At 44.7% G+C, this 13,633-nt stretch overlaps 1 protein-coding gene across 2 annotated transcripts; it reads left to right on the top strand.

Moving 5' to 3' along the window:
* The first annotated feature begins 22 nt into the window (after window positions 1–22).
* Window positions 23–11,996, top strand: DCLRE1B (DNA cross-link repair 1B). 2 transcript variants are annotated; one of them, XM_053591265.1, is made up of 4 exons: window positions 23–535; window positions 1,196–1,361; window positions 1,703–1,885; window positions 8,509–11,996. In XM_053591265.1, the coding sequence occupies exons 1-4, from the start codon at window positions 347–349 to the stop codon at window positions 9,561–9,563; spliced, it is 1,593 nt and encodes a 530-aa protein (XP_053447240.1). In that variant the 5' UTR covers window positions 23–346; the 3' UTR covers window positions 9,564–11,996. The 2 variants fall into 2 exon arrangements, with proteins under 2 accessions (XP_053447240.1, XP_053447241.1); XM_053591266.1 differs by having other exon boundaries at window positions 406–843.
* Window positions 11,997–13,633: the final 1,637 nt, after the last annotated feature.

Consider the following 13,633-nt stretch of genomic DNA (forward strand, 5'->3'; position numbering starts at 1 on the left):
CAACCTCTCACCTCCTGGCGCAGCCGCACGGCCGCCTTTCGGACGATCGGTGATCGGCTACTTCGGCCTGTCTCCTCCCAGCAGCGCGCGCTTTGAGTGCCGGGCCTGCGCTCCCGCGCGCGGGTTGGAGTGTCCGGCGCCTGGCGAGGTTGGGGTATCTACGGATCGGTCGCTTTCTTCTTTGCTCGCACTAGAAACTTACTTCTCTACTTAGCTGACTTTCCCTTAGAGTTTCTGGCCCTGTTCTTGCCCCAGCATGACTTTTTTCGGGTCGCCATTGTGGAAGCCTCACACAGAAGCCCTGTCCTCTTGAAGTTCCCGGCGGTGACGCTCCAGCCCCGCCACCATGAACGGGGTCTTGATCCCCCATACGCCCATCGCGGTGGACTTTTGGAGCCTGCGCCGGGCGGGTGCCGCGCGGCTCTTCTTCCTGTCCCACATGCACTCGGACCACACCGTGGGCCTCTCCAGCACCTGGGCGCGGCCCCTCTACTGTTCCCCAATCACTGCCCACCTCTTGCGTCGGCACCTCCAGGTACGGCGGCTGGAGCCGGCCTCGAGGAGCTGGGTCGGACATCTGCGTGGGGACTCCCGCTCCGTTACGGCCTTGGAGGCGTCGAAGGGGGGCCAGGAAAACGGATTTGTACAACTGCGGGAGTTGTTTGAACGTAGAAACGCATCTTTAGTCCAGAATAAGAGTGTGGCTTCCGGCCTACTGACTTGAGATATTTTAGCTATATGCTGTGGAGATCTTCTTAGTCTAGCCAAGGAAACTGTTCCCACTTTTCGGACAAACTAAATATTTCCCAAATTTGCCACATCTTAATCCAGCTAATGTGCTGGGTACGTAGTACAGACTCTCCAGCCCCTTCCCCACCTCTATCCCATTTAATTCACTAAATATGGCTAGTATGGATTCTGGATTTGTGCTCAGAATTTTTAAAACAATTGCTTTCAATGGGTTGTTAAGACCAGGAGAAAGTTTGAGAATCGCTGACTAGACTACCTTCTGAACTCTTAACAGAGGGTGAGGTGGGGAGGAGGAGGATGGGCGGTTTGCTTGGGAATTTCCATCACAGCTGCTGTTCCAGGTGGCTAAGGATTTGGTTAGCTTTCCTTGATTCGTGCAACAGTGATAGTCCCTGATGCAGGAAAGGGAGTCTGTGTTCATTGGGATGACCAGTTGTTTCCTCAGGTATCTAAGCAGTGGATCCGCGCACTGGAGGTTGGTGAGAGTCATGTCTTGCCTCTAGATGACATTGGAAGAGAGACCATGACTGTAACCCTCATCGATGCCAATCACTGCCCAGGTTCTGTTATGTTTCTCTTTGAAGGATATTTTGGAACCATCCTCTACACAGGTGGGCCTCTGGAGGGTCCCTCCTACCTTTCCAGCAAAGATACCACTTTCCTTGGGCATCCTTAATTCATAACAGAAGTCTGAAACCTTCTAGCTTTATCCCATATGAGCACAGTGACCCCTTATCAACTAATTTCCCATACTTTAGGAGTCTAAACCTTATAAAGAGTAATTTAAAAAGGAGTAGAATGGAGACATTTGTATACTGCCTAGTTCAGTGCCAAGCCACATAACAGTTCTTCCACAGACCTATAAGCAAATGCTAATCTGGTGTGGGAGGTAGGAAAGGCTTGTCTTCTGTTCTTTTGTCTCTGACCTTCTCCCATATATGTATTTTTCCAGGTGATTTTCGATATACACCATCCATGCTAAATGAGCCAGCCTTGATGTTGGGAAAACAGATTGATACTTTATACCTAGACAACACCAATTGCAACCCAGACGTGGTTCTTCCTTCTCGACAAGAAGCTGCCCATCAGATTGTCCAGCTCATTCAAAAGCACCCACAACATAACATAAAGATTGGTGAGTTGTTGCCCCTCCTTTTTCTCTCACCCATAGCTAGTGAGTCAAGGTTTTTTGAGGGTTCTTAACATTTAAAAAATCTTTGTGTAGCTCTTATGTGCTCCATGAAACCTACTTTGACCACCTTGTTTAAAATTTCAACCTGCTCTCCGTCCCCTTTCCCAACTCCCGATTCCTTACACCAATTCAATTTTTTATGCCACTCATCACCCCTGAGTATACTTTATATGTTTTTAAAAGTTATTGCTTATTTATTATTTATTCCGCCATTTCCCTTGCCACCCTTCACATACATGAATATAAACTTGAGGGCATAGATGGAAGTGGGGATAAGCTTCATGCATTAGTAGAACAGAGAGTTGGTGACTCCAGTATGACAGTGGGCAAGAAAACTGGAAAATCATAAGGGGCTGGAGTGTTGGCAAGCCATTTTGGACTTGATCCTAAATCCAAGAATATTAAGTAGAAGAGGGACAATATGGCACTCATTACCTTACAATATATTCCATAATTTACATATTTACTATATTTTTTCTTTCTTTTTGAGACAGAGCTTCATTTTGTCATGGCATCATAGCTCACAGCAACCTCAAACTCTTCGGCTCAAGCTATTCTTTTGCCTGAACCTCCTGAATAGCTGGGGCTGCATGTGCCCACCACAGTGTCCGACTATTTTTAGAGACAGGGTCTCACTCTTGCTCAGGCTAGTCTAGAACTCCTGAGCTGAGATGATCCACCTGCCTTGGCCTCCCAGAGTGCTAGGATTACAGGCATGAGGCACCGTGAATTTGCTTTCTATTGTGTGTCTCACCCTACTAGAATGTAAGTTCCATGATGGTGGAGCTCTTTGTTTTATTATGGGTAATATCCCAACTGCCTATATTGATACCTAACAGAAACATTCAATTGGTATTTGTTATGTGAATGAGTGGAATTTATTAGTACATAGTTGTTGTTTGTTTTTTTTTAAGTGATTCTTTTGCCTCTGCCTCCCAAGTAGCTGGGACTACAGGGGTCCTCCATAACGCCTGGCTATTCTTTTGTAGCAGTTGTCATTGTTGTTTAGCAGGCCCAGGCTGGGTGAATGTGGTAGGCGCTCCACTGCCTGAGCTACGGTTGCTTCCTAGAACACAGATATTTAAATGAGCAGTGTGCTTTAAATTAGGTACATTGAGGGGAGTTCTTCAATTCTTTCCCCCTTCCAGAAGCTCTGGTGCTTTTTACTTTTTCTGTATTCCTTTCTAATTTCTAATAAAAGTCCTATCTTACCACTGAGGGAAAAAATAATAATAATAAATTAGATACATTGAAAAAACAGCTGAGGGGGGCACCTGTGGCTCAGTGAGTAGGGCGCCCGCCCCATATGCCGAGGGTGGCGGGTTCAAACCCAGCCCCAGGCAAACTGCAACAAAAAAAAAAATAGCTGGGCGTTGTGGCGGGCGCCTGTAGTCCCAGCTGCTCGAGAGGCTGAGGCAAGAGAATCGCGTAAACCCAAGAGTTAGAGGTTGCTGTGAGCCGTGTGACGCCACCGCGCTCTACCGAGGGCGATACAAGACTCTGTCTCTACACAAAAAAGAAAGAAAAAACAGCTGAAGAAAGAAAAGACAGCCATATGATTGTTCTGGTGATTCCACAGAGGTACAGAAGTATTTGGGGGACTCTTCTTTTGGAGTTGCCTTTTGAGATAGTTTATGAAAAAATATATTTATTTTATTTAAAAAAAAAAATTTTTTTAACCCAGCCCCGGCCAAACTGCAACCAAAAACATAGCTGGGTGTTGTGGCGGGCGCCTGTAGTCCCAGCCACTCGGGAGGCTGAGGCAAGAGAATCGCTTGGGCCCAGGAGTTGGAGGTTGCTGTGAGCTGTGTGATGCCACGGCACTCTACCGAGGGCCATAGAGTGAGACTCTGTCTCTACAAAAATAAATAAATAAATAATAAATAAAATTTTTTTTTTTTTTTTTGTAGAGACAGTCTCATTTTATCGCCATCAGTAGAGGGCCATGGTGTAACACAGCTCACAGCAACCTCCAACTCCTGGGCTTAGGTGATTCTCTTGCCTCAGCCTCCCGAGTAGCTGAAAAATTTATTTTAAGAAATGTAATAGCTGAGTGGGGTGGTGCTCACCTTTAATCCCAGCCAGTAAGGAGGCTGAAGCAGGAAGATCACTTGAGGCCAGGAGTTGGAGCTCAGCCTGGGCAATAAACCAAGACTTTGTCTCTAAAAAATCTTTATCAAAATTTAGCTGGTTGGTGAAGAGGAGGAGGGGATGGGTAAATTTACCCATTGGGTACAGTGCACACTATCTGGGTGAAGGGCACACTTAAATAATTTTGACTCAATCTGTACAAAAAGCATATAAATAAAACGTGTACCCCTAATATTTTGAAATTTAAAAAAATTAGCTGGGCATGGTGGCACATACCTATAGTCCCTGCTACTCAGGAGGCTGAGACAGAAGGATTGCTTGAGCCCAGGAGTTTGAGGCTACAGTGAGCTATGATCACACCACTGCACTCAAGGCTGGGTAACAGAGCAATATCCCTCTGTTTAAAAAAAAATTAATAGATTTAATTCTAAAGAACTTTTTTGATTCTTTCCCAAAAAGTCCATAAAAGGGAAAGATTTGCCAAATATTTTAAAAGGAGATATGCCAACTCTGAAAGGAATTTCAAAGTGAGATTAAACAAAGGCTTTGAAAAAATTTTATACCTTCCAGGGTGACTACCAAACTGCTTGAAAAATATTCTCTATTCCCAGAATTGCTTAACTGGTCATAAATATTAACGCTAATCATTCTTGAAGTTTTAATGCAGAATTTTCCCAAAGAAATACAGTTGGCTAGAAGGGTGTTGTGGTAGGGCTTGATAAACTTGCAAATACTGTGTGTGTGATAAGCTCTGTGCCAAATATCCAATAAACAGTGGTGAAATAAAGCTGAGTAAAATGGTCTCTGACTTTGAGGGCCTACAGTCCACTAGGGAAGGACCTAGAGAGGAGGAAGAATGGGTATATGTAGAGAGAAGAAAATCCGCTACATTTTTGCCCAGAGAGTGAGATTTTGAACTATAATTAGGAATAAAGTGAGAATAAAAGCAATGTAAGTTCTTCCGGGCAGCACCTGTGGCTCAGTGAGTGGGGTTCCGGCCCCATATACCGAGGGTGGCGGGTTCAAACCCAGCCCCGGCCAAACTGCTACAAAAAAATAGCCGGGCTATTTTGCTGTGAGCTGTGATGCCATGGCCTTCTACCAAGGGTGATAAAGTGAGACTCTGTCTCCACAAAAAAAAAAAAGCAATGGAAGTTCTTCTAAGGAATTCACCAAACAAAAAGGGTCCTTTTCTTGCTACCTTCTTTCTCTCTCTCTGAAAAAAAAAAGAAGGAATTCACAATCCGATTGTGGATTTATTTGAAATAATTCTTCAGAAAAGATCTGAGACCAACTAAGAACAATTATTAAATCATAACCATTACCCAAATTTATGTCTCTGTTCCTTTCTTTTTTTTGAGACAGTCTCACTATGTCGGCCTCAATAGAGTGCTGTGATGTCACAGCTCACAGCAAACTCCAGCTCTTGGGCTTACGCAGTTCTCTTGCCTCAGCCTCCCGAGTACCTGGGACTGCAGGCGCCCACCACAACACCTCACTATTTTTTGTTGCAATTGTCATTGTTGTTTAGCTGGCTTGGGCCGGGTTTGAATCCAGCACCCTCAGTGCATGTGGTTGGTGCAATAACCACTGTGCTATGGGTGCCAAGCCCTTTTTTTTTTTTTTTCTTATTAAATCATAAATGTGGGCTGGGGACAGTGGCTCACACCTGTAATCCTAGCACTCTGGGAAGCCAAGGTAGGTGGATTACTTGAGCTCACAAGTTTGAGACCAGCCTGAGCAAAAGCGAGACCCTGTCTTTACTAAAAATATAAAGACTGAGGCAAGAAGATCTCTTGAGCCTGAGTTGGAGGTTGGTGTAAGCTATGATGCCATGTCATTCTATCCAGGGCCACGGCTTGAGACTCTGTCAATAAATAAATAAATAAATAAATCATAGCTGTGTACATTTATGGGATATAGTGTGCTAATTTGATATACAATGTGGAATGCTTGTATCAAACTGATTAACATAAACATCACCTCACTTATTTTTTGTGGTCAGACATTTATACTCTTAATAGATTCAAAATGTACTATTGCATTGTGCAGAATAGGTGAGGTCCCAACAAATACCCTCCCTCCTCCCACCCTCTAAACTATACTTGGTTTTATCATTCGTATGAATATGTCTTTCAACTGGAACTTATACTTCCAGCTTCTTCTCCAGGCAGTCAAATAATATTGCTGCTGGGGTTTTTTTTTTGTTTGTTTGTTTTAAACAAAGTCTCACTTTGTCACCTTCAGTAGGTGGTATGGCATCCCAGCTTAGTAGCAACCTCAAACTCTTGGGCTCAAGCAATTCTCTTGCCTCAGCCTCCTGAGTAGCTGGAAATATAGGCACTCACCACAATGCCCAGCTATTTTTAGAGATGAGGTCTTGCTCTGACTCAGTCTGGTCTCGAAACTCTGAGCTCAGGCAATCCACTCGCCTCAGTCTCCCAGAGTGCTAGGATTATAGGCATGAGCCACAATATTGCTGCTTTCTAAAACACTGCTCTATTTGGGACCAGTGAATTGCTTAAGCCCAAGAGCTTGAGGTTGTTATGAACTCTGACGCCACAGCAGAGCTCAACAAATAAATAAATAAAATAAAACACTGCTCTGATGATATTATTCCGCTCCCCCCCCTTTTTTTTTGCAGTTTTTGGCTGGGGCTGGGTTTGAACCTGCCACCTCCAGCATATGGGGCCGGCGCCCTAGTCCTTTGAACCACAGGTGCAGCCCCCTCCCCCCTTTTTTTTTAGACAAAAGTCTTACTTTGTCACCCTGGGTAGAGCGCTGTGGCATCATAGCTCACAGCAACCTCAAACTCTTGATCTTAAAGGCTGTGTGCAATGGCTGACTCCTGTAATCCTAACACTTTGAGAGCCCCAGGCGGGTGGATTGCCTGAGTTCAGGAGTTTGAGACCAGCCTGAGCTAGAATGAGACCCCATCTCAAAAAAAATAGGTGTTGTGGCAGGCGCCTGTAGTCCCAGCTACTTGGAAGGCTGAGGCAAGAGGATTACTTGAGCCCAAGAGTTTGAGGTTGCTGTGAGCTATGATGCCATAGCACTCTACCAAGGATGGCAAAGTAAAACTCTGTCTCAAAAAAACAAAACCGGAAATTCTTGGGCTTAAGCAATCCTCTTGCCTGAACCTTCCAAGTAGCTGGGACTACATGTGCCTGCCACAACGCCTGGCTATTTTTAGAGACAGGGTTTCAATCTTTTTCAGGCTGGTCTAGAACTCCTGAATTCAAGCAATCTACCCACCTCAGCCTCCCAAAGTGCTAGGATTACAGGCGTGAGCCACCGTGCCCACCCTTGTTCTGACGATTAGAATTAGCTATTTTCCTGCTTCTGACTCGATGACTCTCCTTCACTTACATGATTTGAACTCCAGCTTCTTAGCACTCTGCATGAAGGCCTTCTAATATATAGCCTTTGCTTAACTTCCTAGTGTCATTTCTCATCTATTCCTTTTTTACTTTAGTAATGTCGAGCTGACTCTTAAAATGTTTTCTACCATACCCTTTCCTTTCCAGGATAACTCTGACCCATCTTTTAAGACTTAGTCCCCCCCCCCCACACACACACACACACAAAAAAGACTTAACCCAGTGGTTAACAGGAAATTCCCTGACTCGATCAATTAGTAGCTACCGTTCTTTTGTTTCCTCATAACACTATATACATGTCTCTAACATTGCCCTCAATTGTCTTTTTACTGGGTCTCTGTGTATGCTGTTCTTCTGGAGGGCTAGGACTTTTTTTTTTGAGACAGAGTGACAGAGTCACTATGTAGAGTGCTGTGGCATCACAGCTCATAGCAACCTCAAACTCTTGGGCTTAAGTGATTCTCTTGCCTCAGCCTCCCAAGTAGTTGGGACTACAGGCACCTGCCACAATACCCGGCTATTTTGTTGTTGTAATTGTTGTTTAGCAAGCCAGAGCCAGGTTTGAACCTGCCAGCCCCAATGTATACGGCCAGCACCCTAACCACTGAGCTATGGGCACCCAGCCTGTTGGTTAGTTTTCATAGTGCCAAACACTTAGTAGGTCCTTTTTTTTTTTTTTTTTTTGATGAATGGAGTGAATGAGTGGATTCTGTGTGCCGCCTCCCCCATACTCCATTTCAATTTTATTTTATTTTTTTTCGAGACACAGAGTCTCAAGCTGTCAGCCCTGGGTAGAGTGCCATGGTGTCACATCTCACAGCAACCTCCCAACTGAGGCTTAAGCAATTCTCTTGCCTCAGCCTTCTAAGTAGCTGCCACAATGCCTGGCTGTTATTTTTTTGTTGCAGTTGTTGTTGTTTTAGCTGGCCCGGGCTATGTTTGAACCCGCTAGCCAAGGTATATGTGGCCAGCACCCTACCCACTGAGCTATGGGCACCGCCGAATTTCACGTATTTTTGTTACACATTTGGTTGATTAATTAGGATCTCTAGTAGTGTCATTCTCTTACTTTCCTCACTCTTTACCATTATTCAGGACTCTATAGCCTGGGAAAGGAATCACTGCTAGAGCAACTGGCCTTGGAGTTTCAGACCTGGGTAGTATTGAGTCCTCAGCGCCTGGAGTTGGTACAGCTGCTGGGCCTGGCGGATGTATTCACGGTAGAGGAAAAGGCTGGCCGCATCCATGCTGTGGACCATATGGAGATCTGCCATTCTACCATGCTGCATTGGAACCGGACTCACCCTACCATTGCCATCCTTCCCACAAGCCGTAAAATCCACAGCTCCCACCCTGGTATTCACATCATCCCTTACTCTGACCATTCCTCGTACTCTGAGCTTCGTGCCTTTGTTGCAGCTCTGAAGCCTTGCCAGGTGGTACCCATTGTCAGTCAGCGGCCTTTTGGAGGCTACTTTCAGGACACCCTGAGCCCCAGGCTCTCTATACCCCTGATTCCAGACTCTGTGCAGCAGTACATGAGTTCCTCCTCTAGAAAACCGAGCTTTCTCTGGCTGTTAGAAAAGAGACTAAAAAGGCAGAGAACACCGGGTGTTGTGTTTGAGTCCCCTGAGAAAAATGTTGATGAAGTTGATAGAAACTCAAAGAAGGCTGAGAAAGGGGAACATTTTCCCTGGTCTGGGGACCTTAAAAAGCAGCCCTCCCACCATCCTTTGCAGATCAAGAAGCAGTTGTTCCCAGACCTCTGTGACAAAGAATGGAATAGGGCAGTCTCGTTCTGTGAATCCCAGGAGAAGGTGACTGTGCTGCCATCTGCCCCTTTGGGATTTTCAGTGCACTTAAGGTCTCTAGAGGAGAAGCTTATCTCTCCAGAAACGAGGGAGGAAATTGGTTTAGGGCCCCCTTTGGTACTCATGGGAGATGATGATAGCCCAGCAACCACAAGGAACCAAGGTGCCTGGATGGCCTGTGGTTCTCCCCTGTCACACAGTAAGGCCACCCCTGTTCTAGCTACTGAGTTCAGTGGCTTTGCACTAAAATACCTTCTGACTCCAGTGAACTTTTTCCAGGCCCAGTTTTCTTCCAGAAGCTTTGACCAGCAAGTGGAAAAATACCATAACCCTTGCTGAAGTATAGACAGGAAAGTGTAGAATGATAGCATTATTTGAGTGCACATTGCAGTTTTAAAGACAGTAGCTGATGACCAGAAGGGAAGAGTTTGGGGCCTTTTTTTTTTTTTTTTTTTTTTAAGAGACAGAGTCTCTTAAAGATCCCTCAGTAGAGTGCTGTGGCATCACAGCTCACAACAACCTCTAGCTCTTGGACTTTTAGACTATTCTCTTGCCTCAGCCTCCCGAGTAGCTGGGACTACAGGTGCCCACCACAGTGCCTGGCTATTTTTTGTTGCAGTTTGGCTGGGGCTGGGTTCGAACCCATCACCCTTTGTATATGGGTCCGGTGCCCTACTCATTCAGCCACAGGTGCCACCTGGGGCCTTACTTTTCTACATTTATAGGATCCTTATGGGCTTATACTGGAATGGCACTTCCCAAAGCTTACTTAGTTGGCTTTGAAATATGTAGTTTTATAGTTGACTTTTTTTTTTTTTTGAGACAGAATCTCACTCTGTTGTCTGGGTTAGAGTGCAGTGGCATCATCATAGCTCACTGCAACTTCAACCCCTGGGGTCAAACAATCCTGGCTTAGCCTTCACTACGGCACATGCCACCATGCCCAGCTAATGTTTCTATCATTTTGTCTCACCGTGCTGCTCAGACTGGTCTCTTTACTACTGGCCTCAAGTGATCCTCCCACTTCGGCCTCCCAAAGCGCTAGGATAGCAGGCATGAGCCACTATGCCTACCCTATGGTTGACTGTTCAAGAAATAACGTTTTGTTATAAATTCTTTGGAGTATGTATGAGTACACTAAAGGTTGTTAGGAGTCCTGCAGTAATTTAATCTAACTTTGTTTAACTCAGTATTTCTCAGACTTTTTGAGCGTGCAATCGTATGTTAGTACAGAAAGAGAGAGTCTGAATCAAAAAGGACCAGGTTATTCCCATTGTTATTTTGTGTGTCATGTGTAATTTCCCTTGTCCCCTCCTCCCTTTTCCCAGATAAAAGTCACTTAAGTCGTTCTGTTTTTTAAATTATGAACTGTGGTACGGGAAGACAAAGTGGTGATCCAAGCAGTACATTCCAATTCTGAATGTCACTGACTTGCTGTAACCTCCATCCAAGTAACTTCCTGTCTCTGCCTCTGGGAGAGAACAGGAAGGGATTAAAGGGGCCTTGGAACAGTGGTGAAAAATTCCACCTCTGCCTCCTTCATGAGGCTGCGAAGTCAGGTTGCTGGGGACCCACCTGAAACAGCCACCTAGGGGGTTGGACACCTACCATCAAGGTAGTATCTGGAACCCAGCTGAACATTAAATTAAGGCTTGAGTGTGACTAGGCTCCCCAAGCCCTGAATCTTTGGCTGAAGTAAAGTTACAGAAGATCAAATGTGCTGCCAGATATTCCTCTGATTGTACACATAGCTGGCATTTTGTTCCCCCCCCCCCCTCTTGATTTGAGTAGGGAGCCAGAGCACACAGCCTCTTTGTTTTAGTATCCAGGGAAGAGACCAAGAAGCCAGCTGGCTGGACGGGGTGGGGGTGTGCAATCTGCCCTGTCCTCTGCTCATAACCTGACAAAATGCCAAACCAGTAAGCAGGACAGCCAATACCAGGGTTAGAAGGGAATAGGCCTGAGAGGGCATAAACACTCCCGGCTGGATATGTTGATAAGAACTGTTTCTGAGTAGAACCCCAGGCCTCAGTACTGATGAAGTCTCTGATTCTTGTACAAGGGGAAAAAGAGTTTTCTACTTTTGGAGGAAGAAATGAAGAGTTTAGAAAACAAAATAAAGTCTTGCTCTTGGGCAAGCCATATACAGCTCTTGTTTTGCCATTGATTTTCACTGTAAGTCTCCCGAGGGCTTACTAGGAGCCACAGCAGGTAAGGCATTTGGTACAGTAGGAAACATGGGCATTTCTGGGCTTGAATCCAGGGCACCCAGAGCCAATTGCTTAAATAGTGGAGCCTAGTCCCTCATCTGTAAAATGGATTGAGATACCTACCTCTCACAATTGCTAGGGAGAGTAAATAGTTTGTAAAATTCTTCTAGCTCAATGTCTGCCGCCTGATAGGTATTTCAAAAGTTGATTCTCCTTAGCCTCTGGTTCTTCATCAAGAAATTATTCTGAATATAGGCCAGATGTGGTGGTTCACACCTATAATCCTAGCACTTCAGGATACTGAGGCAGATCACTTGAGCTCAGGAGTTCAAGACCAGCTCAGCTGAGCAAGAATGATACCCTGTCTCAATTAACAATAGAAAAAAATTAACTGGGCCTTGTGGCAGTTTCCTGTAATCCCTGCTACTCAGGAGGCTGAGGCAGAAGGATCACTTGAACCCAGGAATGTGAGGATTCTGTGATACTGTAGCCTGGGCAACAGAGTGAGACTCTGTCGCCTGTGGCTCAGTCGGTAGGGCGCCGGCCCCATATGACGGGTTCAAACCCGGCCCCGGCCAAACTGCAACCAAAAAATAGCCGGGCGTTGTGGCGGGCGCCTGTAGTCCCAGCTACTCGGGAGGCTGAGGCAAGAGAATTGCTGAAGCCCAGGAGTTGGAGATTGCTGTGAGCTGTGTGAGGCCACGGCACTCTACCGAGGGCCATAAAGTGAGACTCTGTCTCTACAAAAAAAAAAAAAAAAACAAGAAAAAAATTATTCTGAATATAAAGTATGAAACTTTGGAAATGATAAACATAGAAACATTTTTTTTTTTTGTAGAGACAGAGTTTCACTTTATTGCCCTGGGTAGAGTGATGTGGCGTCACAGCTCACAGCAACCTCCAACTCCTGGGCTTAGGCGATTCTCCTGCCTCAGCCTCCTGAGTAGCTGAGACTACAGGCACTTGCCACAACGCCCGGCTATTTTTTTGTTGCAGTTTGGCTGGGGCCGGGTTTGAACCCACCACCCTCGGTATATGGGGCCGGTGTCCTGCTCACTGAGCCACAGGCGCTGCCCAACATAGAAACATTTTAATTTCCCCACATGGATCAATTGATATGTTTTCTTTTAGTCTTTTTTTCTATGCATGTAAATGTGTTAAATATATGAATTTTTTCAAAATTGAGATATACTATATATAATTTTACATCCTACATTTTACTTTTTTTTTTTTTTTTTTTTTGAGTTAGGTAGAGTACAGGACTGATCATCTTATTTGTTTGTTTTTATTTTTGTTTTCTTTGGTTTTGTTTTCATTGAGGCATTTCATTTGTTCAGTATATATTGCATCCCTAGAAAAAGAATCGCAGGATTTTCCCTCCCGTGTGTTTTCTTCTTGCTTCTTCGTGGTCCATGATGCCAGCTGAAGTTGTCAGTACAGTGAAACCAAACCGGCAGGATGGGAGCAGACAATTCTGCCATCTTTCTAGAGTTGCACAGCAAACCTGGGGCTGATCGCTCCACACTCGTTTAACCTGTCTGTGAGGTTCTCAACGATTTTCCCAGCTCTGCGATCATTGAGGATTTCAAATTTACCAATGTAACCATGCTTCATCATCACAGCGGACAATGGGGTGACTCCTGTGGCTCACTCCTCCGGTGGCTCGTCTCCAACCTACAGGCTTCCTCATCGTCCAAGCCTTTTTAGATAGACAAAACCTCGTTGCTTTAACCCGTCAAAGAATCCCTTTTTTTTTTTTCTGTAGTGTTGCGCGACCCGAGACGCGAACGAGCAGCAGCTTTGCTCTAGGTGTGAACTCGCTCCTGTAATTATTAAGTCAAGAAACAGACTATACACCATGGGATGGCATATAGCTACATTTTACTTTCTTAATATTGTAAGCAATTCATGTCATTAAATATTATTTTAAAAAGTAATTTTTAATATGTAATATCCTAGCATGTGACTATTCTTTAAACCATTCCCATATTAACATTTTCAGTACTATTTTTAAAATTGTATACATTACAATGAACATTCTTATGCATATATTTTGCATTTTTGTTTATTTCCTTTGAGCAGATTATTGAAAATAGGGTTATAGTTTCAAGTTCTTGATGCAGATTATGCCACATTACTCTTCAGAAAGTTTTCCTCACCATCTTTTTTTTTTTTTGTACAGACAGAGTTTCACTTTAT

This window comes from Nycticebus coucang, chromosome 5 (assembly GCF_027406575.1).
Source record: "Nycticebus coucang isolate mNycCou1 chromosome 5, mNycCou1.pri, whole genome shotgun sequence".
NCBI lineage: Eukaryota > Metazoa > Chordata > Mammalia > Primates > Lorisidae > Nycticebus > Nycticebus coucang.

What these genes read in the sequence shown, in the direction of transcription:
- DCLRE1B (XM_053591265.1), top strand. Translation starts at nt 347, where the DNA reads ATGAACGGGGTCTTGATCCCCCATACGCCCATCGCGGTGGACTTTTGG. An exon ending in TCTTGCGTCGGCACCTCCAG is followed by an intron (nt 536 to 1,195) that starts GTACGGCGGCTG and finishes TTGTTTCCTCAG; the next exon opens with GTATCTAAGCAGTGGATCCG. An exon ending in TGGAACCATCCTCTACACAG is followed by an intron (nt 1,362 to 1,702) that starts GTGGGCCTCTGG and finishes GTATTTTTCCAG; the next exon opens with GTGATTTTCGATATACACCA.